Source organism: Oncorhynchus masou, chromosome 28 (genome assembly GCF_036934945.1).
Source record: "Oncorhynchus masou masou isolate Uvic2021 chromosome 28, UVic_Omas_1.1, whole genome shotgun sequence".
Taxonomy (NCBI): Eukaryota; Metazoa; Chordata; class Actinopteri; order Salmoniformes; family Salmonidae; genus Oncorhynchus; species Oncorhynchus masou.
This window is the reverse complement of record NC_088239.1, coordinates 74074619-74101629: the sequence shown is the minus strand read 5'-3', so window position 1 is coordinate 74101629 and position 27011 is coordinate 74074619. Positions and strand designations below refer to the sequence as shown.

At 44.4% G+C, this 27011-nt stretch overlaps 3 protein-coding genes across 4 annotated transcripts in view; 1 reads left to right on the top strand and 2 right to left on the bottom strand.

The window, feature by feature from the left end:
* Positions 1-370: 370 nt before the first annotated feature.
* On the bottom strand, positions 371-7042 carry LOC135518244 (golgin subfamily A member 6-like protein 26). 2 transcript variants are annotated; one of them, XM_064943262.1, is made up of 7 exons: positions 6862-7042; positions 4821-4881; positions 4548-4655; positions 4092-4322; positions 1698-3705; positions 1046-1159; positions 371-585 (listed from the first exon to the last, which is right to left on the bottom strand). In XM_064943262.1, the coding sequence occupies exons 2-5, from the start codon at positions 4857-4859 to the stop codon at positions 1753-1755; spliced, it is 2331 nt and encodes a 776-aa protein (XP_064799334.1). In that variant the 5' UTR covers positions 4860-4881; positions 6862-7042; the 3' UTR covers positions 371-585; positions 1046-1159; positions 1698-1752. The 2 variants fall into 2 exon arrangements, with proteins under 2 accessions (XP_064799334.1, XP_064799335.1); XM_064943263.1 differs by having other exon boundaries at positions 371-556.
* On the top strand, positions 6457-18417 carry uck1 (uridine-cytidine kinase 1). Its single transcript, XM_064943265.1, has 7 exons — positions 6457-6649; positions 7522-7681; positions 7997-8093; positions 13649-13791; positions 13963-14057; positions 14272-14320; positions 14397-18417. The coding sequence occupies exons 1-7, from the start codon at positions 6563-6565 to the stop codon at positions 14594-14596; spliced, it is 831 nt and encodes a 276-aa protein (XP_064799337.1). The 5' UTR covers positions 6457-6562; the 3' UTR covers positions 14597-18417.
* A 201-nt stretch (positions 18418-18618) lies between these two features.
* The window catches only part of rapgef1b (Rap guanine nucleotide exchange factor (GEF) 1b), an 85000-nt gene continuing 76607 nt past the window's right edge, over positions 18619-27011 (bottom strand). Inside the window, 9 exon segments of the mRNA XM_064943266.1 lie at positions 18619-19831; positions 20188-20316; positions 20440-20537; positions 20691-20792; positions 21009-21087; positions 21276-21370; positions 21471-21555; positions 21684-21754; positions 22693-22807. Coding sequence (XP_064799338.1) covers positions 19681-19831; positions 20188-20316; positions 20440-20537; positions 20691-20792; positions 21009-21087; positions 21276-21370; positions 21471-21555; positions 21684-21754; positions 22693-22807 — 925 coding nt within the window. The 3' untranslated portion in view covers positions 18619-19680.

Genomic DNA, 27011 nt, shown 5'->3' with positions numbered 1-27011 from the left:
TCCACAGAACAGTGCAAACTGGCAATAACCAGAATAGAAAGAGAGGGTGGCCCTGGTGCACAACTGAGCAAGAATACATTAGAGTGTCTAGTTTGAGAAATAGATGCCTCAACTGGCAGCTTCATTAAATAGTACCTGAAAAAAAAAAACAGTCTCTAAGTCAACAGTGAAGAGGCGACTCCAGGATGCTGGCATTCTAGGCAGAGTTGCAAAGAAATAGCAATATCTGACTGGCCAATAAAAAGATTAAGATGGGCAAAAGAACACAGACACTGGACAGAGGAACTCTGCCTAGAAGGCCAGAATATTCCTTGGGTTTACATCAATCTTACTACTACTGCACTGATCACACTCAAACAGAAAAGGCTGATGCTTGCAATTCATTTTTATTGTAAAGTTGTATGATATGAAGCAGGAAGAATTAACATTCAAAGGCCCATTTAGGGCCATGGCAAACTGCCTATCATAGACCCTCTCCCTCTTCCTCCATGATGTCCTCCAGCAGCTCATGAAAGTCTCTGTGATCTTGTCAAGATAGGATGGATTTGATATATGGCTGTTGATATGGAGGATTTCTTTATGGTTCTGAGTTTGAGAAAAGAACATAGTTTAGGAGACAAAGCTGAACGATAAATTATGCCTATGCTGTCTGGCTATGTGAGTCTTTGCTATAAAGGATCTCAGTTGCATTGTGTAAGGGACTCTCAGAGAATTCATTTATAGACACGGAATTGATCTGAGAGTCACAGGGTTGGGATGGAGTTCCTATAATTAAAGATGGACTTTGTGATAACTAACTCTGACTTGTGTGTGGTTTGCTCTCATGATTTGGTAAATACAGGAAATTTCCACGACATGCTTCAACAGATAAACAGATATGCCACAATCTGTTTCAGGAAAAAAACACCCGAAAGCCCACTTGAGGTGAATAATCACATGAGATCAGGAATTGTAGTGGTTAAGTTGAAAGACATTACCTAAACATACTTCTATCAACACTAATATAGTTGTCTACAGAGAACAGGCTTTGATAGTAAACACTTACCTAATGTAGTCATCCAGCTGTGCTCCTCCTCCAACCCTCCCATCCTTTCCAATTGATGCTTCAACAGATCTGTTTCTTTGGCTGCTCTTTTCATCCATCTCAGACTTGAACAGGCTTAGAAAGAGGACAAAAGGAAACCAGAGCAACTTTAAAGTAAGTAGAAGAGGCAGACTTCCTTTCTTTTTAATGTCTGTTGGTTATTTTTCCTGTGCTCTTGGTCTTCTCCTTTTCTGCTAATCCGCAGTTATTTTGGCCATATGTCCATCAGAATTATAGTTCAATCTCCTCTCTATTACTCCTATAAAGTCTTTTCACCTCTTTTCTTTGGGTCTCTGTTTATCTTGCTTCCCCCCTTGTGTTTTCCATAACTTTCTTTTGATCCACTCAGCTCTTCATTACTGCTAATCTCATTTACCTTTTATCCCATGGTCCTTCCTGATTCTGTCCATCAGAACTTGAATTCTATATCTCCTACTTCCCTCCTGATAAACCACTCTGGTCTTTCTTCCTCCTCTCTCATGTTTCCTCCTCTTCACCCTCATGCCTGGCTTCCTTATAATTTGTTCCTCCTTTTGCTTATTTTCTCGTTTTTTTGTTTGTTTTTTCTCTTCAAAAAACCGAATTTGTTGTTTATTTACATCTATCAACATACCTAGGAGCATTGACTTGTACATTTCTTCTTTTGTTTGCTCCCTTTCTTTTGTCATCTACTGAAAAGTTGTCGATGCCTCGTCCGCCGCTTTCTTCTGCTTCTTCCTTGTTCTCCTCTTTGCAGACTGTGCGTGAGCGGTCTCTGGACGCTGCTCCCTCTCTTCCCTCCGCACAGAGGCGTCAGATGTAGACGCTGCGACCTCGTATGCCACCACCTGTTTTGCTCTCTGTGTCTGTCCTTTTTTCTGACACAGCGCACGCCTCTTTTCTCTTTCAATCTGTGCATTCCTCTCTTCTCTCTCATACAGTTTCTCCATCTCCATCTTGAACCTGGCCTCGTGAGCTTTTATTCTTTGAAGCTCTGCTCTCTTCTTATCCTCGTCCCGTATCCTTGTCTGCCTTTTCTGTTCCTCCTTCTCTTGTTCCTGCTGTATCTTCAATCTCCTTTTCTGTTCCTCTTTCCTCCTCTTCTCTTCTTTCTCTCGTGCCTTTTGCTGCATCTCCAACACCTTCATTCTCTCCTTTTCCCTGTTCCTCTCCTCCTCCATCCTCTGTTTCTCCATCTTTTTCTCTTCCTCTGCCCTCTTTTTCTCTTCTTTTGCACGGGCCTTCTGTTGCATCTCCTGCTGCTTTCTTTCTTTTTTCTCTCTCTTTTTCTCTTGCTCTTGTCTCTTTTTCTCATGTTCAATCTTTAGTTTCATCTCTGCCTTCTCCCGTTTCCTCTGCTCCTCTAACTTGTTTTTTTCCATATTTTCTGTCCTTTTCCTTTCCTCCTCATTCAATTTCTTCTGTCTCTTTTCCCACTTTTTGAGCTCTTCGTCCCTGGCTTTTTCCTTCCTCTTTTCAATCTTCATCATCTCTTCATTTCTCTTAGCCTCATACTTGAAATATTTGATCCTGTCTGCGTAGCTCATGGCATTAAGTTCTTTTATCCCTCGGCTCGCCATCATAGACATTGCATTGGCGGTTGCAAATCTCCCTTCCATTTTACCACTATCAATCTCCTTCCTGTCCCTCTTACCATAAGGATCCCTGTGTAGACATCTCTGCTGATGTCCACTCATGCTCTCCTCACTTTCACTACTCTCCTCCTGACTTGTGTCCTCACTCACACTCTGAGACACATCATCCTCAGACGAGCACGAGGGAGTCACAGCATTCTCAGTGATGACGCGGAGCGCCTTGATGTAGTCAGCTTCTGTGTTCACTCTGTGAGCGAGCGGGCACAGCTCCTCGTAAATGGATTTCCATGTGAGTGACTCCTCAGAAACATCATCAGGCAGGTATAGATCAGATGATTGCCTCTTGAGCACATTCACAACCTCTGCCAGGTCCTGCTGGGTGTCCCCCTGAGTGTTCTCTCTCCTCACTGGCGTGGCCTCTGGGCTGGCCGGGCGCTCGGGGGCTGTGGCAGGGGTATTAGATCGTTTTACTGCAGAGGAGCAGGAGGCCTCAGTGTCATCGTTCTTGTCATCGCTGTTTGCCATTTTCTTCAGAATCTCTTCCTTTCTCTTTTGGGCCATCCTCTCTTTCAGCTGTGCTTTATACATGCTTGCAATTTCTGCTCCTCTCCGTTGAACTTCCTCAGACAATTCCTCAGACGATGCAGTCTCTGGCCTCTTAACCTCATCCTTGACCTTTGCCTGGCCAGTCAATGGGGACCTGGGGTGGACCTGCGGATGGGTCTGTCTCATCCGGGCAGGAGGGCCGGAAGCCAGGAGGTGGGATGGGACAGCAAATCGGTGTGAAGCGTGTGGGTGTGACATCTTGGATGGAGAATGAGGCCATTTATCAGGGGAGTTGCAGCTCTGTGTGTCCAGAGGGGGAAAGATTGAGTGTTTCTTAGGTGGGTCCTTCTGGGTGCCGGCAGCATGCTGGTCAGGCTCCGATTGGCTGTTGGCGAGGTTCCTGTGGTGGTTGTACCAGGGGAAAGCTGGCAGTGTCGGGGAGACGGGACAAATAATGGAGGAGTTGGAGCGCTGCTTGATCACCCCTTTATCCACCCCAATCTGTATGATGACAGACACACTTTTATTACTTAATAGCTTGATGGTTATAGTAATAACAATCTTAAAACAATTACAGGTGTATAGGTAATAAATATCATAGAGAAAACACGTTTTATTACTGTATATTAGCCTATTAGGAAAATGGGAAGGTCCACACTTTTGGAATCATTCCAATTCAGAAATTCTTCCATTCCTTTTCAACTTTATTCTAAGAATGCAGACCTTCCTCAGAATACTACCAGTGTGCAGTTCTTTTTCTTGCCTTCTTATTTCACTATTCTACCTATTGAGATCTCATTTCTGTGTATCAGGATTGGGAACATCTAAAGCAACTACAGTATATCTACTTATATGAAAGTCTGATTAAAGAAAACGGATCTTGTTACCTCCTCCAAGAGTTGGTGCAGCCTAAATATTTCTCCATACAGCGCCTTAATCTCCCTCATGTTTCCTCGCTCAGTTCTCCATGTCTCTCTAGCCAATCTCCAATGGGCGAGGTCAAGGTCATGGATATCCTCCCGCATGCCTAGTTCAACCTGGGTTCCCTTCTCATTTAGCCTCTTCTTTTTCCTCTTCTTCTGGATTGAATCGGTATTCTCCTTGTCCTGCCTACACACCTTTGGGGCAGTAGGGATATTGAGAATAGAACATGGTATATTTTATTTTACTCATTGGATTATTATGTGCCTTCCATTGTATTTCATTGATATAGAATATCAATAAGGTATAATGTTGACACTAGATCAAACCGTAGTTTGTACAAAGTTTACACTGATTGGCCATACATGATTAGTCTAGACCACTTTAGTGGGACGTAGATTTAGCCTGCAGATGGGACTTACATTAAGGCTGGGGAGTTGTGAGGAGTTGTGAGGCTGGTGTGTTCTGGGCCCGTGGAGTTCAGTAGTTCCTGTGCAGAAATCATCTTGTGCAGACCGATTTGCCCATGGCTAGAAATGAAAATGATGACAAACATGCAGTCAGAAATGAGGTTATCATGATACAAGCTTGTTATTTTCAATCTTAGAAAAGCTCATAGGCCTATATGTCAAAGTGATGATTTTAAATCACTGGAGTTTTGACTATGAGGGTGGTGAGAGAAAAGATATTCTAACCATTCTTATGATGAGCCTTGGAAAGGAGAACTTTCCCATAGTTCCTTCAATTACAGTAATCCTGAAAAAGATACAATATGGCTTAAAAACATTAAATCATCTAAATTAAATTGTGTCACAAAGTAGGCCTTTTCACACTAAATCACAAGTGGTCACAACTACTTACCATCAAAATAACTATCCAAAATATAGCAATGATTTTGACCTTGAATTGAACTGTGTTGCCGTAATGTGACAGTAACGCTATGGCAAACCTTTTAGGCTGTCATCATACCAGAATACAATCATTTATGACATCACAATTGTGATATAATGTGGTGCCATGGGAAGCCACACCCACCATGACAGACAACAAATCACCAGAGCCACATAGGCCTATTAACCAATTAATCCACTTCTATGTTTGAAATACAGTATATTTAGTACTAGTAAGCTCATAAACATAGTAAAAACCACACTTTAGCTATGTGTATCACTTCACAGTTACTGTCCATGATGCATCATGAGTGGGTGTCCTCTGATAGCCAGGATGTCTCTCGGGAGTGTGTCCTAAAATGCCATCCTATTATCTACGTAGTGTACTACAATATGATCAGTTTTGTGTTGATATTACATATTTTTTGCGAAGTGAAAATCCTGGGACAACAAGAAAGAAATGCATTCATACGTTTAAAAAATGTACACATTGTAATTTCAATGTAGATTCCAAGGTAGCTCTTGTTGTACCCTCCCTGAAAACAAGGGTTCTTTAGAAACTGTACTACAATACATGTAGAAAATGAACACTTGAACAACTGTTGAGTGGTTGATAATCATCATTGTACATCCCTTCACAAGCATGAACTTTGATGCATATTATGATTGTTTTTATTTTATATATATATATATATATATATATATATATTATTGTTCGTATTTCCTGAGGGGTCTCCTGTGTGTATTTGGACCCGAAAAGACCACTTTATTTTATTTGCACTCGTGCAATCATTGTCGTCCTCTCCTGCATGCTTCAGAGAACCAGTAGGCCTATGAAATAAAGCATTATTACAAAAACGACATGGGGGCCAATTGAATGTATAATTGCAACATTACAGATTTTTTACACACTTATTTAATGAGTTTCAAAATAAGTATCCTTATTTTGATGTTTTTACAAACATTATTTTTCTGAAGGAAGTGATGTCCATGTTCTCGCACATTTGAACTGTGAACAGATTATTGTTTTGTAAAGCAGGTGGACTGGGGAGATTCAGTATTGTTCAACAGTCGAGGGAAAATGATAGGCTGATTGTGAAGAAGGTGGATTACATGGTGTTTATCGGGCTTGTGATTAATTGTAATGCACAAACGAACTTAGAAACTGGACATAATAGTATCTGCGGATGAAAGGTTTTTGGGTTTCAAGGTCTACACTGTTCAGTGCAAAGAATGCTGTCCGAAGATGCTATTTTTTCTCTGCCCCCAGTGCCTGTAGGGATGGGCGTTGGCAGTTGAATCGGAATAAAGGAGTACATTGAGTTTTGTTTTTGTTCAGTTTTATTTTAATTGTTTGGCCAGATATACAGCCAAAACAGTAGGTGGCGGCATGCACCAATATAATTTGTTTGTGGACCGCCATAATATCAAAGAAGAAGTCCCCGTACAGCAATACACCAATTGGTCTGCCATAGAACTTTCAAGAACAAGGAAGCTTTCTAAACAAGCGACGATAAGCCTGCTGTTAATCGACAAATTGGCCCGATATGACTGCTATCAGACCATTCGAGATGGAGCGTCCAAGACACCGTCCGTTTCTGATTGGTGTTAGTGGAGGAACTGCCAGTGGCAAGGTAGGTAACTAATAATAACTAGTGTACCGTAACTAGCTGTATGGGTTAGTAAGAGCCAGTCTATGCTTGATCCAAAAATGGCATGTAGAGGCCAAATTGAGCTCTGTACCGCTTCTTTGCGTGTCTCAAATGTTGTAATAATGCTGAGGGAGTAGTATTGCTCCGCGTTGACATTATTGAGGGCGCAAGGTCCTGTGTAAACACAAACTCACTTGAACTTCTTCACATCAGCTCTGCTCCGCGAAGCGCAAGAATAATGAATGCCTTGACTTCTGTGGAGGCCATATCACCGTAAATGCTGCACGGCCATTGTAGATAACAAATTGACCATCAAACGCCTTTAACGTTAGGTCGTGTCAATAATCAGTAACATTACAGTCGCAAACGTTAGCTTTCGTTTCCCCGCGAACTGAGAGCAGACACGCCCCTTTACCAAAACGTGATAACAATTTGTATATATTTTTTTTCTTTGGCCTAATAATTCACAAACGCCTTTTCATTAATTTAAGGCACTTAGAGTTAGCTAGCTAATGGTATGCAGCTAACTAGTTAGAATTATTGCGCCCTCTCAGCTTGGTTGTCATGCAGGAATAGGATAACTCTTGATGTGATGTGAGATGGGGGTGTCAGGATGTCTCTTGCCACCAATTCAACTAGTGTCTTGTTTTCTGTCTGAGATTATTTTGAAATGTGCCAACTAAATATGCCAAATGTCAATACATTTTCTGCATGTAACAGGTCTTTCACATGGCATATTACACACAATTCATGGAAACTTTACTCAACTCACAACACACAACCCCTTTCTACGTGATAGATTTAGGTACATTGTGCTAATCTAGGAAATAATAAACCTGTCTGTTTTTTTTTAGTCTACCGTATGTGCCAAAATCATGGAGTTACTGGGCCAGAACAAGGTGGACCATCATCAGAGGAAAGTTGCTATCGTCAGCCAAGACAGTTTCTACAGAGTCTTGACACTTGACCAGAAGGCCAAGGCACTCAAGGGCCAGTACAACTTTGACCACCCAGGTAGGGGTGGCAGGTAGCTTAGCTGTTAAGGTCGCTGGTTCGAATCCCTGAATTGCTCCTGTAAGTCGTTCTTGATAAGAGCGTCTGCTAAATGACTAAACTTAAATGTAAAATGTACTACAGGCCTGTCTGAATTTTGTAATAATATAAGTATGATCGTTGTAATAACATAAGCTCTCCATCAGTCACTTATCACTTAGATAACGTGGATTTAGTTCATCATGGTGTTTAATTAATCTTAGCTAGAATTATAAATGGCTAATGTTCTGGCCGAACAGTGTAATTGAGTTAATAACCTTGAAATGTTTATGACAGACGCTTTTGACAACGAGTTGATGTACCAAACCCTGAAGGATATCGTGGAGGGGAGTGTGGTGGAGGTGCCGACATATGACTTTGTCACGCATTCCAGGTGAGAAGGAAACATTTCATCCAGACCCAGTTTAACAGAGTTAGAAATCCCATTCTTGAATTCAGACAGACGGGACAAAAAAATGCCCAGATAGATGACCCTTGACTGAAAAGAAAAAACAAAATAACTAGGTGTATTTATTAGTCTGATTTCATTGGATTAGTCCATTGCAAAACGTTTTGCAATGGACTAATCCAATGAAATCAGACGAATGAATAGCGTTTACTCCAAATGGAAAACTTTGTGCAGAAAAAACAATTGAATTCATATAGGTCTTTCCCCTTTTTGTTTCATGTGTGTTCTTCTGTTTGGTCCCTAAAGTAAACGGTTACCGTTGCAAAAGGTTTGGCAAAAGACCAAATGTTTTGCAATGGAATCGGCCTAATGAATACACTCCTGATACAGAGTGCCTCTGAGTTGTCTGCTGCAATCTCTTACATGTTTTCTGACACGCTGCACACTAGGTGCAGTTCCTGAGTAAAACAAATCTTGGTCGACCGAGAGTCTGTTCTTTCGACCAATCAATTGGTCGATATTTTGAAATGTGTATTTTTCCTTAGATAGGGTGTGTCTATGTTTGAATAAAGTAAACTATATGTAGGCTGTAGGCTATTTTGCGCAAGGGATAAGAAATAATCAGGCAGGCCTATATTGTGACGTTTCCACCGATCAGAGGATTACATTTTCTTTTGCCTTTCATGCTGAGTGGTTCTCAATGGATGTAAAAACAGAATTCATTTACTTTCTGTTTGAGGCGAAGAAAACATTACTTTGAGAAGCTCCACAGTGATGGTGAGTTAAGACAATCAGAAATAGTATCAGATCCCCAAATAGGCATATTTATAGGTCTACATTTGCGTGCAGGCCAGGTACACATACTTCCGGCGCCGACAGAGATGGCCGCCTCGCTTCGCGTTCCTAGAAAACTATGCAGTTTTTTTTACGTGTTATTTCTTACATTAGTACCCCAGGTCATCTTAGGTTTCATTACATACAGTCGAGAAGAACTACTGTATATAAGATCAGCGTCAACTCACCATCAGTACGACCAAGAATGTTTTTCGCGACGCGGATCCTGTGTTCTGCCTTACAAACAGGACAACGGAATGGATCGCATGCAGCGACCCAAAAAAGACTCCAAAAAAGAGGGAAACGAGGCGGTCTTCTGGTCAGACTACGGAGACGGGCACATCGTGCCCCATTTCCTAGCATTCTTCTTGCCAATGTCCAGTTTCTTGACAACAAGGTTGATGAAATCCGAGCAAGGGTAGCATTCCAGAGGGACATCAGAGACTGTAACGTTCTGTGCTTCACGGAAACATGGCTCACTGGAGAGACGCTATCTGAAGCGGTGCAGCCAACGGGTTTCTCCACGCATCGCGCCGACAGAAACAAACACCTTTCTGGTAAGAAGAGGGGTGTGGGTGTATGCCTTATGGCTAACGAGGCATGGTGCGATGAAAGAAACATACAGGAACTCAAATCCTTCTGTTCACCTGATTTAGAATTCCTCACAATCAAATGTAGACCGCATTATCTACCAAGAGAATTCTCTTCGATTATAATCACAGCCGTATATATCCCCCCCAAGCAGACACATCGATGGCTCTGAACGAATTTTATTTAACTCTTTGCAAACTGGAAACCATTTATCCGGAGGCTGCATTCATTGTTGCTGGGGATTTTAACAAGGCTAATCTGAAAACAAGACTCCCTAAATTTTATCAGCATATCGATTGCGCAACCAGGGGTGGAAAAACCTTGGATCACTGTTACTCTAACTTCCGCGACGCATATAAGGCCCTGCCCCGCCCCCCTTTCGGAAAAGCTGACCACGACTCCATTTTGCTGTTACCTGCTTACAGACAACAACTAAAAAAAGAAGCTCCGACGCTGAGGTCTGTCCAACGCTGGTCCGACCAAGCTGACTCCACACTCCAAGACTGCTTCCATCACGTGGACTGGGACATGTTTCGTATTGCGTCAGATAACAACATTGACGAATACGCTGATTCGGTTCATTAGTGCGAAGTTCATTAGAACGTGCGTTGAAGATGTCGCCATTCCCATAGCAACGATTAAAACATTCCCTAACCAGAAACCGTGGATTGATTGCAGCATTCGCGTGAAACTGAAAGCGCGAACCACTGCTTTCAATCAGGGCAAGGTGTCTGGTAACATGACTGAATACAAACAGTGCAGCTATTCCCTCCGTAAGGCTATCAAACAAGCTAAGCGTCAGTACAGAGACAAAGTAGAATCTCAATTCAACGGCTCAGACACGAGGCATGTGGCAGGGTCTACAGTCAATCACGGACTACAGGAAGAAATCCAGCCCAGTCACGGACAAGGATGTCTTGCTCCCAGACAGACTAAATAACTTTTTTGCCCGCTTTGAGGACAATACAGTGCCACTGACACGGCCTGCAACGGAAACATGCGGTCTCTCCTTCACTGCAGCCGAGGTGAGTAAAACATTTAAACGTGTTAACCCTCGCAAGGCTGCAGGCCCAGACGGCATCCCCAGCTGCGCCCTCAGAGCATGCGCAGACCAGCTGGCTGGTGTGTTTACGGACATATTCAATCAATCCCTATACCAGTCTGCTGTTCCCACATGCTTCAAGAGGGCCACCATTGTTCCTGTTCCCAAGAAAGCTAAGGTAACTGAGCTAAACGACTACCGCCCCGTAGCACTCACTTCCGTCATCATGAAGTGCTTTGAGAGACTAGTCAAGGACCATATCACCTCCACCCTACCTGACACCCTACACCCACTCCAATTTGCTTACTGCCCAAATAGGTCCACAGACGATGCAATCTCAACCACACTGCACACTGCTCTAACCCATCTGGACAAGAGGAAAACCTATGTGAAAATGCTGTTCATTGACTACAGCTCGGCATTCAACACCATAGTACCCTCCAAGCTTGTCATCAAGCTCGAGACCCTGGGTCTCGACCCCGCCCTGTGCAACTGGGTACTGGACTTCCTGACGGGCCGCCCCCAGGTGGTGAGGGTAGGTAACATCATCTCCTCCCCGCTGATCCTCAACACTGGGGCCCCACAAGGGTGCGTTCTGAGCCCTCTCCTGTACTCCCTGTTCACCCACGACTGCGTGGCCACGCACGCCTCCAACTCAATCATCAAGTTTGCGGACGACACAACAGTGGTAGGCATGATTACCAACAACGACGAGACGGCCTACAGGGAGGAGGTGAGGGCCCTCGGAGTGTGGTGTCAGGAAAATAACCTCACACTCAACGTCAACAAAACTAAGGAGATGATTGTGGACTTCAGGAAACAGCAGAGGGAACACCCCCCTATCCACATCGATAGAACAGTAGTGGAGAGAGTAGCAAGTTTTAAGTTCCTCGGCATACACATCACAGACAAACTGAATTGGTCCACTCACACAGACAGCATCGTGAAGAAGGCGCAGCAGCGCCTCTTCAACCTCAGGAGGCTGAAGAAATTCGGCTTGTCACCAAAAGCACTCACAAACTTCTACAGATGCACAATCGAGAGCATCCTGGAGGGCTGTATCACCGCCTGGTACGGCAACTGCTCCGCCCTCAACCGTAAGGCTCTCCAGAGGGTAGTGAGGTCTGCACAACGCATCACCGGGGGCAAACTACCTGCCCTCCAGGACACCTACACCACCCGATGTTACAGGAAGGCCATAAAGATCATCAAGGACATCAACCACCCGAGCCACTGCCTGTTCACCCCGCTATCATCCAGAAGGCGAGGTCAGTACAGGTGCATCAAAGCTGGGACCGAGAGACTGAAAAACAGCTTTTCTCAAGGCCATCGGACTGTTGAACAGCCACCACTAACATTGAGTGGCTGCTGCCAACACACTGACACTGACTCAACTCCAGCCACTTTAATAATGGGAATTGATGGGAAATGATGTAAATATATCACTAGCCACTTTAAACAATGCTACCTTATATAATGTTACTTACCCTACATTATTCATCTCATATGCATACGTATATACTGTACTCTATATCATCGAATGCATCCTTATGTAATACTTGTATCACTAGCCACTTTAACTATGCCACTTTGTTTACATACTCATCTCATATGTATATACTGTACTCGATACCATCTACTGTATCTTGCCTATGCTGCTCTGTACCATCACTCATTCATATATCCTTATGTACATATTCTTTATCCCCTTACACTGTGTATAAGACAGTAGTTTAGGAATTGTTAGTTAGATTACTTGTTGGTTATTACTGCATTGTCGGAACTAGAAGCACAAGCATTTCGCTACACTCGCATTAACATCTGCTAACCATGTGTATGTGACAAATAAAATTTGATTTGAGGTAGCCTAGGCCTACTTCTATGAGTTACCAGGTGCACTTAAGATTGACAGGAGCACTCCAAACAAAAGACAATACATTTATTGACAACTCAGAAATAAACCTAGGTTATGCACTCTGCAAACAACGTGTCCACTCCTACAATGACAACGCTAACACTGTAATAATAATATATTGAATGCATTAACATAAAAACAGCTTTCACAGAAACTACAGAAAACAAACATTTATAATTCGAAATTATGGGATTTAACGGTAAATGTACTACTGGTGATACTGGTGTGCCATCCCTGTGGTCTCCGATGGATTAGTCCACTGAGACAGGCGTGTATCAGACAGGTGTCGTGTGCCATCCCTGCGGGTCTCTGATGGATTAGTCCACTGAGACAGGTGTGTATCAGACAGGTGTCGTGTGCCATCCCTGTGGTCTCCGATGGATTAGTCCACTGAGACAGGCGTGTATCAGACAGGTGTCGTATGCCATACATTTGTTTTACATATTTGCCACTGCTCTACAAAAAAAATACAGCCAATCAACCAATCGACAAGTCGACTAAATGGGGTCAACCCCACTTTACGCACTGCCCAGACTAGACTCAAGCTATTTGTATTTCTTTTATCTTTTTTCCTCCTTTTCTAATCAATTTCAATCTTGTCTCATCGCTGTTACTCTCCAATGGGCTCTGAAACATGGCCCGCCAAACTGTGTTTCTTTAACACCCCCCGCTTAAACCGGAAACACCGTTCACCTGACTATCGAGGTCATCCCGCAGGCGCCTGGCCCGGCACAAGGAGTCGCTAGAGCGCGATGAGTCAAATAAAGCTCCCCGGCAAACCCCTCCCCTAACCCAGAGGACGCTGGGCCAATTGAGCTCACCCTATGGGACTCCTGATCACGTACAGGTTGTGATACAGTCCAGGATGGAACCTGGGTCTAGTGATGCCTCTAGCGCCACTCGGGAGGCCTCTTTGTATTTCTTAAGCTTCACTATAGTTTTCGCTGGGGAAGAGCACCCTACTACTCTGGCTTATTTGGCTCAAGGGTGTGAACTAACCGCAGACAGCCGTTCATCGTCCTGATGTGTGCAGCCTCAAACATGTCATTGCATTTGCAGATGAACTAACACATGCCAATCATGCATTCAGGTGAAAATGAGTCTGTCTATAGAATACCTCTGTGTACTATACATTTGGTGTTAATGTGTGTGTTCCAGGCTGCAGGACAGGATCATGGTGTACCCGGCTGATGTGGTTCTGTTTGAGGGCATTCTGGTATTCTACTCTCAGGAAGTGAGGGACATGTTTCACATGAAGCTCTTTGTGGACACTGACTCTGATGTCAGGCTTTCCCACAGAGGTACTACAGACCAACACAACTAACTCTTAACAAGGGGATGCACCAACTTTGCATACACACATTTTTCTCTAGCATATTTGATGTATATACTGAATTGCCACATTTGTCTTGATTCTGACCTGGTTGTGGTTGTTGTCTTGGTCCTGACCTGGTTATGATTTTGACCTGCAGTTCTGCGGGACATGAAGAGGGACAGAGACCTGGAGCAGATCCTTAACCAGTACACTACGTTTGTCAAGCCAGCCTTCGAGGAGTTCTGTTTACCTGTAAATGTCCAGCAGAGCCACACACCAATACCATAGACCGATGATAACAGATAATGGACACTTTCATTCTTTATTAATAGGGCTACTTCTGGACACTTCAAATATGACACATTTAACATTGTGACTAATTTGTGAAAAATGTATATTCTGTTCTAATTGCAGTCTTTTGAAAGCATTAGCTACCAAATTTACATTGAGTTATTTTTTTCCCCAGACCAAGAAATATGCAGATGTAATTATTCCTAGAGGAGTTGACAACATGGGTAAGTTATAGCACTGATGAAGCCTATAGACTCTCTCCATATCCCTCGCTCTTATTAATCTTCCTCTCATTCTCAGTGGCCATCAACCTCATCGTGCAGCACATCCAAGACATCCTGAATGGGGACCTCTGTAAGTGGCAGCATGGAGGAGTGGTGATCGGGCACAGCCGTGGCTTCAAGCGGGCCTTCTCTGAGCAGGGGGACCTGGACAACGCCACATCCAACCTTCCCCTAGGGAAGAGGGTCCTACTGGAGCCGAGCAGTCGCCCCCACTAAGGCAGCCATCTCTGTCTGTGTGTGTGTTTACTCTGACTGACAGTCTACTTCTATATACACTTTCCTAATATTGAGTTGCACCCCCTTTTGCCATCAGAACAGCCTCAATTCGTTGGAGCATGGACTCAAGGTGTTGTATGCATTCCACAGGGATGCTGGCCCATGTTGACTCCAATGCTTCCCACAGTTGTGCCAACATGGCTGGATGTCCTTTGGGTGGTGGACCATTCTTGACACACACGGGAACTGTTGAGCTTGAAAAACCCATCAGCGTGGCAGTTCTTGACACACTTAAACCAGTGAGGGCGGCACCTACTACCATACCCCATTCAGAGGCACTTAAATATTTTGTCTTGCCCATTCATCCTCTGAATGGCACACAAACACAATCTGCCTCGAGGCTTAAATCCTTCTTGAACCTGTCTTCTCCCCTTCATCTACACTGATTGAAGTGGATTTAACAAGTGACATCAATAATGGATCATAGTATTCACCAAGTCAGTGTCATTTAAAGAGCAGGTGTTCCTAATGTTTTGTACACTCAGTGTATATACAGAAAGTATTCACACCCCTTGATTTATTCCACATGTTGTTAGCCTGAATTCAAAATGTATTTAATTCTACACACAACACCCCAAAAGGACAAAGTGAAAACATGTTTAGACATTTTTACAAGTGTATTGAAAATGAAATACAGAAATCTCATTTACATAAGTATTAATTTAAGTCTTACCATAGATTTAAGCAATATAAGTCAAATATAACTAGGCTACTCAGGAACATTCAATATCATTTTGGTAAGCAACTGTAGTGAATATTTAGCCTTGTTTAAAGTTGTCCTGCTGAAAGGTGAATTTGTCTCCCAGTATCTGTTGGAAAGCAGACTAAAACAGGTTTTCCTCTAGGATTTTCTCTATTCAGTTTTTATTTTGACCTAAAAAAAATCCCCAGTCCTTGCCAATGACAAGCATACCCATAACATAATTCAGCCACAATATGCTTGAAAATATACTGAACAAAAATATAAACATAACTTGCAACAATTTTAAAGATGACGGATTTACAGTTCATGTAAGTAAATCAGTCACTTGAAATAAATTCATTAGGCCCTCATCTATGGATTTCACAACTGGGAATACAGATATGCATCTGTTGGTCATAGATACCTAAAAAGGTAGCGTTGTAGATCAGAAAACCAGTCAGTGTCAGGTGTGACTATTTACCTCATGCAGCGTGACACATCTCCTTTGAATAGAGTTGGCTATTGATTGTGGCCTATGGAATTTTGTGCCACTCCTCAATGGCTGTGCGATATTGGTGGGGGCAGGAACACGTTGTCGTACACTTCGATCCAGAGCATCTGAAACATGCTCAATGGGTGACAAGTCTGGTGTATGCAGGCCATAGAAGAACTGGGACATTTTCAGCTTCCAAGAATTATGTACAGATCCTTGCGACATAGGGCCATGCATTATCATACTGAAATGTGATGGCGGCGGATTAATGGCATGACAACGGGTCTTAGGATCTCATCACGGTATCTCTGCATTCAAATTGCCATCGATAAAATGCAATTGTGTTGTCTGTAGGTTATGCCTGCCCATTCGATAAACCCCACTGCCACCATGGGGCACTCTGTTCACAATGTTGACGTCAGGAAACCACTCTCTTATGGTAGAAGTATGAACCTTAAATTCTCTGGCAACAGCTCTGTTGGACATTCCTGCAGTCAGCATGCCAATTGCACTCTCCCTCAACTTGAGAAATCTGTGGAATTGTTTTGTGACCAAACCACATTTTAGAGTGGCCTTTTATTATTCCCAGCACAAGGTGCACCTGTGTAATGATCATGCCGTTTAATCAGCTTCTTGACATGCAACACCTGACAAGTGGATGGATTATCTTGGCAAAGGAGAAGTGTTTACTAAAAGCGATTTAAACAAATTTGTGCACCACATTGAGATCTTATTTCAGCTCATGAAACCAACACTTTACATGTTGCGTTTGTTTTTGTTCAGTGTATGAATAGTGGTACCGAGTGATGTGCTGTGTTGGATTTACCCCAAACATGATGTTTTGTATTCAAGACCAAGTTCATTTGTTTGCCGCAGTTTTACTTTAGCGCCTGACTGCAAACGTGTTTTTGGAATATTTTTATTCTACACAGGCTTCCTTTTCACTCTTTCCACTCTCATTTAGGTTAGTATTGTGAAGTAACTAATGTTGCTCCATCCTCAGTTCTGCTTTCACAGCCATTAAACTAACTTTTAAAGTCACCAGCCAATGGCTGTGAAAGCAGAACTGAGGATGGATCAACATAAGTTACTTCACAATACTAACTGGGTGAAATCCCTGAGCGGTTTCCTTCCTCTCTGCCTACTTAGTTAGGAAGGACGCCTGTATCTTTGCGGTGACTGTGTATTGGTACACCATCCAGTGTAATTAATAACTTCACCATGCTCAAAATGACATTTAATGTCTGCATTTAAAATGTTTACCCATCTACCAATAGGTGCCCTCCTTTGCAAGGCATTGGAAAACATCCCTGGTCTGTGGTAATTGTATGTGTGGGGTAGAGAGGTAGTCATTAAATCATGTTAGACACATATTGCACACAATGAATCCATGCAACATATGTGACATAAGTACATTTTTACTCCTGAACTTATTTAGGGTTGCCATAAAAGGGATGAATACTTGGATTGAACAGGTGACATAACTTTGACATTATGGGGTATTGTATTTAGGCTGTAACACAGGGGTGTCATACTCATTCCATGGAGGGCCTAGTGTCTGCTGTTTTTTTGTTTCTCCTTTCAGTTAAGACAACCAGGTGAGGGGAGTTCCTTACAGATCAGTGATCTTATTTCAATCAAGTACAAGGGAGAAGCAAAACCCCGCAGACACTCAGCCCTTCATGGATACGTGCTTTAACAAAATGTGGAAAAAGTCAAGGGGTGTGAATACTTTCTGAAGGCACTGTGTGTATATTTATGTGTGTGAATATGTATATATTATGTGTATATTATGTGTGTGTATATATATATATATATATATATATATATATATATATATATATATATATATATATATATATATATAGTGTGTTGGATTTGAGCATTGATGCTTCTACTGACATGGTCTGGGAGAGAGATGGGGAGACTAGCCTGCCTTTAACTCACCCTTGTCACCTGCTGACTGCAGAGCATCCAGTCAGAGGAAAATGAGTCTGACACATCAGTAATGATTCATTCGTATATTACTGAAATAGATACCATTGAAACAGAGCAACCACAGGTACACAATACAACTCTTCCACTTTTTAAATCACTCTGCCTTCTATGTGACTTTTTACCCTGCGGTGGCTTGACTACCTCTGTGGCTGAAATAGGAGTGAGGGTGAGATGAAGGAAAGCTGTCCTTATAATGTTAGTTTTCATTTTGGCTTTGCACATTGTTTTTTACCTGTTGGGCTTTCACAGCCAACAACTAGTAATGCAGTAGACTTCATGTACTACCATGATTCACTGTCTTTGTTTCATACTGAACAAATATATAAATGCAACATGTATCAAAGATGCTTGATACATAATATATTATAATCTGATTTCTACATGTATCGAATATTATAGACAAATGAAGGATTTCATACAATATGTATCACATTTGAACTATTCTTTAGACTTTGCTTCATAAACTGTATATTTGTTGGATCATTCCTCAATGCCAAGGTAAATTCATGCCTTAACTTGCCTTTATTTTGTAAAGCATTTTCCAATGACCATGATGTTTAAGAAATATTACATATATTACGTTCACTATCAGTGGCTTGTGGTTGTCTAACCAGAATGACCAGTTGGGGCTGAATCCTAACTTGCAAGCGCAACAAGACTTCCATTGATATCAATGCATGATAATGCAAAGGTCAAAGTTAAGAGCGCCTATCTTGTTGGGATTTTTCCCATAAGGATCATATAAGCAGCATAGTCTGTTAAACCTCTTAAGATGGTGATACACAGTGATGCATAGAAACTGAGCAGTTTTATTGCATAGTGTGATGAGGATGACAGGATTATTCCAAAGGAATCAGAATGAAGAACTACAGCACACAAACACAGATCACACACACACAGAGATCACACACACAGAGATCACACACACACACTACTGGCAGTTCTCTCACTCAAACATGGCACACAATGATTGAATATGACATATATAGATCACAGCATCTTTCGTCACTCTCTTTGTTGCGTTGCTTTTTAGAGTGCACATTATTATGGCACTTGGGTAGAAGCTGAGCGCTTCTCTTAATAGCATAATAAACATCCTTTTTAAGAACAAAAGGAGCACTGTATAATACATCACAACCATACATGATTAATAATAACAATAATACACAATATCCCAAATACACACTGGCTACAAGTCCAGTCCACCTCTACTAACCCTCAGATTCTCATTCCCTAGACTGCAGTCCAGAATACTGAGGATTCCATGGATACAAGGAACTTTATCTTCCTTCAATGTTGGAGGGAAGTGAAGTCAGGGCAGGGGGCCAGTAGGGGCTGACCCAATGGTCAACACACTATTTAGGGAGGAAGAGAAGGGAATAGGGTGTTGGTATCAGGGTGTAGAGGAGCTTTCACCTCACACTTACACACTAAAATGGGAGAGGACAGGGAGCGGTATCTCCACATCCTCCTGACATGCCGTCTCTTATACAAGTCTTTCTCCTCTCTCCTCCCATTGGCTAGGAGTTTCTCCCCTGCCAACAGCAGTTCGGGGTGGAGACAATCCCATATCAATCATAAAACCCCCATAATATCCCAGTGTAGCAGAGCAGTGCAGTCATTTTAAACCAGTCTTTTCCTCCAACCTACTGTATGTGCTCTGGTACGGCCCTAGTCAGTCACTCTTCCCAAGTTAGTTAGGTCCAACTGATTGTGTCCATCCATCTATCCCGTCCATCTGTCTGTCTGAATGTCTGTCCATAGTAAAGTGGAGTTAGTGTCTAACACAGTGGAGGTCCCTTGGCGGGACCTGGTCCCGGGTTTGGGCACCACGCTGTGCCCCTACACCCCCTAGGTCTTCTCTTCGCGCTCTGTCCGCCTCCGGGTGATGTTTCGAGGCTTGATCTTCAGTGAGAGCTCCCACAGCGCCTCCTCGGCCAGGTGGTCGCTGAAGTCGTTGAAGAAGCACACAATGTCGTCGTTGCGCTTCAGCTCATAATGCCTGGGGTGGGTCGGAAAGACAGACATAACGAGTTGATCAACTAGATGCTGATGGATAAGCGATATAAATATGAACGCTGGAAATGGTCCACCTACTGTTGTATTGGGGTTAATATGAAGGTTTTCATATAAGATTTGGTTCACTGCTTACCTCACGTGGGATGACTATTGTAGTCTTATTGATTGACATAAAATAGACCAAGGAAGGCAACTGATGGGTGCCACAAAAAAGGAGCCACAGTGGCTCAGCAAGCCTACAAAAGGGGGGACTGCCAGTTGCCCATCCCTGAAATAGACCATATTTATCTGTTTGGAGATTTGTGGATGCTTTTCTCCTGGGATGACCTTTCTACTCACACTTGCTGGAAGCGCCTCATGCTGTCCAGGATGTTGAACTGCTGCCAGCGCTTAGAGAAGTTGACCTTCCCATCGATGAGATCAGGGTTCCCCAGGTGGACGAAGGTCAGGTCCTGCAGGATTAGACCGCTGGATGTGTTTAGAGAGGAGAGAAGAATAGAGAGATAAAGACAGACAGTCCTATGAAGAGTAGACTAAAACCCAATGTGATGAAAAATCCCCCAGCTCAGGTGTACATGTACACAGACTTACAGGTATGGGATGCATGGAGGCTCCACGTCGGCCAGAGCTGCCCGGTACACTCGGAAAGACGACGAGCTGTCAATCAAAGTGCAGTATTCCTCCAATCCCTGGGAGAGACCAACAGTGTGTCACAATGTGTTATACCCATAGTATATTAAAAAGAGATGCCATAGAAATAGAAATACATTTGAGTGTGGATAGCTACTATACCTATATCACATATCTGTATGTTAGACTTAATACACCACTGTTTGAATCACCTCTGATGTCTGTTTCTGCCACTCCAGTCTGCGGATGGGGGCTGAGTCCAGGGCAGACAGTATTGCCAAGTACGAGTTGAAATTGTTCAACTTTCTTAAGTGCTACATAAGAAGAGGAGAAATAGGATAAGAACAGTTGTCCAGAGAGTTAGTCATTAACTAGGTATAGTAAGTTATATTAGGGTTTGGTCGGGGTAGGCCGTCATTGTAAATAAGAGTTTGTTCTTAACTGACTTGCCTAGTTAAAAAAAAAAAAATATATATATATATTTAGTTAACAGGAAGAGCTGTGGTTGTATGAATGTTGAGGTTGGTCACCTTCATGATCTTAATGAACTTGAGGAGCAGCTTCTCTCTGTCCTGGCCTTTCTCCTGCTGAATGATTAGAGAGCGCACCCTAGAGGACAAACACAAACAGGGTTCTGTGAGAAAGAAAGTGAGACTGTGTGTGTAATTTCTTTTGTCATTTTGAGGTGTTGAACAGCCATTGAAAAGCTAGGTGACTTAGGAGTGATTAGGTCTATCTGGTGGGAGTTATGTAATACATAGACAGCCTGTAAGTATAGGCTCAGGTCCAGCTCTCACCAGTAGCTCATATTGTTAAAGTGCTCTGTGAACTGAGTCAGATTGGGACTCTTTTCCTCGTTCTGTTCCTTGGCCCAAAGCAACACCTCAGGAATCTGAGCAGAGACAGAGGAAGAGGGAGAGATATAGGGTTAGATCACTGTAGCACAATCAGAATTGGAAGCAAAACAAGGATAGTAAAGGGCTCTCTGCTACCTCGATGTTGTAGAAAAGTTCTGCATCCAGGAGCGTGAGCTGATCTGCGATTTCATGGCTGCGGAAGTCATGCAGCGTTCCGGGCCTGTGGTCACACACACAATCCCACTTAATGACTGAAAGTAAACATGGATGGGAACAAACGAATGCAAGAAGAGGTTGTCATAGCCCCTCCTATTGTCTCCTGACCCTTAACCCCTTGTTGACGCCTACCTGGCGGACACGCCCCTGGCGGCCAGCGGCTTGAGGGAGTTGGTGCAGCGCAGCAGCTTCTTCTGCTCCACCTTCAAAACAATAACAACAATTCATTTACAGACATACCATTAAAAATGCCTCCCAATCACAAGCTACTGCAGAATGAGAGCGTTTCCTGAATAGTCTAATTGACATTAACAGTAGATCTATACACCACAGCACTTTTATTAAGTGCAACACAATGTGAAGGTGTTGAGGTGAAGCTGTTGAGGTAGGTGAAGGTGTTGAGGTGAAACTGTTGAGGGAGGTGACGGTGTTGTAAGAATATGTTGAAGGTAAATACACAACGCAGAAGACGAGAGGTCAAGAGTGCTAAAAGTCAACAGGGTACTGACGTCAATAGGGTACTGACGTCAACAGGGTACTGACGTCAACAGGGTACTGACGTCAACAGGGTACTGACGTCAACAGGGTACTGACGTCAACAGGGTACTGACGTCAACAGGGTACTGACGTCAACAGGGTACTGACGTCAACAGGGTACTGACGTCAACAGGGTACTGACGTCAACAGGGTACTGACGTCAATAGGGTACTGACGTCAATAGGGAATTATCAATGGAAATAGTTGGTTTTCAGTTCAACGCCTGTTAGGAATGTCAGTCCTGAACTCATAGCTACGTGTGGCACGTTCTCATTGGTCCAACCTGAAATAGGACACTTGTTATTTGTCCATCGGCCAGGTGTATTGCAAGGAATTCTAATTGGTCAACCACAGGCTGGGGCTGGGCGATAAAGTACATCCTGTCCCTTTGTTCTGTGGAGAGAATCACTGAGGACAGGGAAGGAATGACTATCTACCTCTCAGCATAACATTATCCTCTTTGAATAAACCTATTTTCCTCCCCCTGATTTGCTTTGGGGTCTGTGTTATTAAAGAATAACATCAACTGCTAAGAGTGTTGAGGTGAAGGTGTTGAGGGAGGTGAAGGAATTTAGGGGAAGGAAGGTAGTGGTGTTGGACAGACCTTGTCCAGGATGTTCTTGCGGAGCACGCGGGCCAGGCTCAGCTCGCCGTTACACACCAGCCTGAACACCAGGTCCATCAGCTGCTTCAGGATGTCCTCTGTTAACTCCACCAGACTGATGGAAAGGGGGAGAGGAGAACATTAAAGGGAGGAGAAGTTCATTCACTTAACACTGAAAGGTAAGTAACTTTTCATTACATTTTTCATTACATTTCATTATAGTACAACGGTTTGATTTGTCTAATCTTAGCAATTTCTTCTTAGCTAGCTACATAGCCGTCTTTGTATCAAAGATAATTGCGTAATTATCGTATTTCGTCGTCCTAACGTAGTCTACACTGCTATCTGCCCAGCAGCTAGCTAAGCAGCTAGCTAACGTCCACTGTCCACCAGCACTGTAGAAACTATTACACTCAACTGAACGACTCGATTAGTGAAGTGTTAGCTAGCTACATAGTTGTCTTTGCTGTCTTCGTATCCAAGATAATTGTGTAGTTTAGAGTGTGTAGACTTAGAGTGATTATCTTAATTTACCGAGGTTAGCTAGCCAGCTATTTGTCGTCCTTAACGTAGGAGATGCTGCTAGCTAGCTAGCCAACAGCTAGCCAACCTCTACCGAATAGAACTTCAACTAACTTCCGCTTCGCTCCACAGGTAGTATCACATTTTCATTTCACTTCATTACAGTACAACGGTTTGATTTGTTTGATCGTAGCTAGCTAGCTACATAGCCGTCTTTGTATCTAAGACATTTGTGTAGTCTAGAGCGATTTTCTAGGTTAGCTAGCCAGCTATTGTCGTTCTTTTAACGTAACGCAATCAACACTGCTAGCTAGCCAGCTAGCCCCCGAATAGCAGCACTGTAGAAACTATTACACTCGACGGAACGACTTGATTAGTGTAGTGTCAACATCGCAGCCACTGCCAGCTAGCCTACAAAGTCAACAACGCAGCCACTGCCAGCTAGCCTACTCCAGCAGTACTGTATCATTTCAATCATTTTAGTCAATAAGATTCTTGCTACGTAAGCTTAACTTTCTGAACATTTGAGACGTGTAGTCCACTTGTCATTCCAATCTCCTTTTCATTAGCGTAGCCTCTTCTGTAGCCTGTCAACTATGTGTCTATCTATCCCTGTTCTCTCCTCTCTGCACAGACCATACAAACGCTCCACACCGCGTGGCCGCGGCCACCCTAATCTGGTGGTCCCAGCGCGCACGACCCACGTGGAGTTCCAGGTCTCCGGTAGCCTCTGGAACTGCCGATCTGCGGCCAACAAGGCAGAGTTCATCTCAGCCTATGCCTCCCTCCAGTCCCTCGACTTCTTGGCACTGACGGAAACATGGATCACCACAGATAACACTGCTACTCCTACTGCTCTCTCTTCGTCCGCCCACGTGTTCTCGCACACCCCGAGAGCTTCTGGTCAGCGGGGTGGTGGCACCGGGATCCTCATCTCTCCCAAGTGGTCATTCTCTCTTTCTCCCCTTACCCATCTGTCTATCGCCTCCTTTGAATTCCATGCTGTCACAGTTACCAGCCCTTTCAAGCTTAACATCCTTATCATTTATCGCCCTCCAGGTTCCCTCGGAGAGTTCATCAATGAGCTTGATGCCTTGATAAGCTCCTTTCCTGAGGACGGCTCACCTCTCACAGTCCTGGGCGACTTTAACCTCCCCACGTCTACCTTTGACTCATTCCTCTCTGCCTCCTTCTTTCCACTCCTCTCCTCTTTTGACCTCACCCTCACACCTTTCCCCCCTACTCACAAGGCAGGCAATACGCTCGACCTCATCTTTACTAGATGCTGTTCTTCCACTAACCTCATTGCAACTCCCCTCCAAGTCTCCGACCACTACCTTGTATCCTTTTCCCTCTCGCTCTCATCCAACACTTCCCACACTGCCCCTACTCGGATGGTATCGCGCCGTCCCAACCTTCGCTCTCTCTCCCCCGCTACTCTCTCCTCTTCCATCCTATCATCTCTTCCCTCTGCTCATACCTTCTCCAACCTATCTCCTGATTCTGCCTCCTCAACCCTCCTCTCTTCCCTTTCTGCATCCTTTGACTCTCTATGTCCCCTATCCTCCAGGCCGGCTCGGTCCTCCCCTCCCACTCCGTGGCTCGACGACTCATTGCGAGCTCACAGAACAGAGCTCCGGGCAGCCGAGCGGAAATGGAGGAAAACTCGCGTCCCCTGCGGACCTGGCATCCTTTCACTCCCTCCTCTCTACATTTTCCTCCTCTGTCTCTGCTGCTAAAGCCACTTTCTACCACTCTAAATTCCAAGCATCTGCCTCTAACCCTAGGAAGCTCTTTGCCACCTTCTCCTCCCTCCTGAATCCTCCTCCCCCTCCCCCCCCTCCCTCTCTGCAGATGACTTCGTCAACCATTTTGAAAAGAAGGTCGACGACATCCGATCCTCGTTTGCTAAGTCAAACGACACCGCTGGTTCTGCTCACACTGCCCTACCCTGTGCTCTGACCTCTTTCTCCCCTCTCTCTCCAGATGAAATCTCGCTTCTTGTGACGGCCGGCCGCCCAACAACCTGCCCGCTTGACCCTATCCCCTCCTCTCTTCTCCAGACCATTTCCGGAGACCTTCTCCCTTACCTCACCTCGCTCATCAACTCATCCCTGACCGCTGGCTACGTCCCTTCCGTCTTCAAGAGAGCGAGAGTTGCACCCCTTCTGAAAAAACCTACACTCGATCCCTCCGATGTCAACAACTACAGACCAGTATCCCTTCTTTCTTTTCTCTCCAAAACTCTTGAACGTGCCGTCCTTGGCCAGCTCTCCCGCTATCTCTCTCAGAATGACCTTCTTGATCCAAATCAGTCAGGTTTCAAGACTAGTCATTCAACTGAGACTGCTGTTCTCTGTATCACGGAGGCGCTCCGCACTGCTAAAGCTAACTCTCTCTCCTCTGCTCTCATCCTTCTAGACCTATCGGCTGCCTTCGATACTGTGAACCATCAGATCCTCCTCTCCACCCTCTCCGAGTTGGGCATCTCCGGTGCGGCCCACGCTTGGATTGCGTCCTACCTGACAGGTCGCTCCTACCAGGTGGCGTGGCGAGAATCTGTCTCCTCGCCACGCGCTCTCACCACTGGTGTCCCCCAGGGCTCTGTTCTAGGCCCTCTCCTATTCTCGCTATACACCAAGTCACTTGGCTCTGTCATAACCTCACATGGTCTCTCCTATCATTGCTATGCAGACGACACACAATTAATCTTCTCCTTTCCCCCTTCTGATGACCAGGTGGCGAATCGCATCTCTGCATGTCTGGCAGACATATCAGTGTGGATGACGGATCACCACCTCAAGCTGAACCTCGGCAAGACAGAGCTGCTCTTCCTCCCGGGGAAGGACTGCCCGTTCCATGATCTCGCCATCACGGTTGACAACTCCATTGTGTCCTCCTCCCAGAGCGCTAAGAACCTTGGCGTGATCCTGGACAACACCCTGTCATTCTCAACCAACATCATGGCGGTGGCCCGTTCCTGTAGGTTCATGCTCTACAACATCCGCAGAGTACGACCCTGCCTCACACAGGAAGCGGCGCAGGTCCTAATCCAGGCACTTGTCATCTCCCGTCTGGATTACTGCAACTCGCTGTTGGCTGGGCTCCCTGCCTGTGCCATTAAACCCCTACAACTCATCCAGAACGCCGCAGCCCGTCTGGTGTTCAACCTTCCCAAGTTCTCTCACGTCACCCCGCTCCTCCGCTCTCTCCACTGGCTTCCAGTTGAAGCTCGCATCCGCTACAAGACCATGGTGCTTGCCTACGGAGCTGTGAGGGGAACGGCACCGCAGTACCTCCAGGCTCTGATCAGGCCCTACACCCAAACAAGGGCACTGCGTTCATCCACCTCTGGCCTGCTCGCCTCCCTACCACTGAGGAAGTACAGTTCCCGCTCAGCCCAGTCAAAACTGTTCGCTGCTCTGGCCCCCCAATGGTGGAACAAACTCCCTCACGACGCCAGGACAGCGGAGTCAATCACCACCTTCCGGAGACACCTGAAACCCCACCTCTTCAAGGAATACCTAGGATAGGATAAGTAATCCTTCTCACCCCCCCCCCCTTAAATGATTTAGATGCACTATTGTAAAGTGGCTGTTCCACTGGATGTCAGAAGGTGAATTCACCAATTTGTAAGTCGCTCTGGATAAGAGCGTCTGCTAAATGACTTAAATGTAATGATGTAATGTAAGTTAACATTGAGGGTTGTCTGCTTCCAACACACTCTTTGGAAGTAATTTCTATTCTGTTGGATCCACAGGGCTATCTACTGCCTAGAAGGACTGGAGATGAAACAG

Coding starts and splice junctions, on each gene's coding strand:
- LOC135518244 (XM_064943262.1), bottom strand. CDS start 4,859: ATGGGAAAGTTCTCCTTTCCAAGGCTCATCATAAGAATG. Junction 4,323..4,547: donor CACAACTCCCCAGCCTTAAT/GTAAGTCCCATC, acceptor ACTGCCCCAAAG/GTGTGTAGGCAGGACAAGGA. Junction 3,706..4,091: donor TGCACCAACTCTTGGAGGAG/GTAACAAGATCC, acceptor GTCATCATACAG/ATTGGGGTGGATAAAGGGGT.
- uck1 (XM_064943265.1), top strand. CDS start 6,563: ATGACTGCTATCAGACCATTCGAGATGGAGCGTCCAAGACACCGTCCG. Junction 8,094..13,648: donor GACTTTGTCACGCATTCCAG/GTGAGAAGGAAA, acceptor TGTGTGTTCCAG/GCTGCAGGACAGGATCATGG. Junction 14,321..14,396: donor TAGAGGAGTTGACAACATGG/GTAAGTTATAGC, acceptor TCTCATTCTCAG/TGGCCATCAACCTCATCGTG.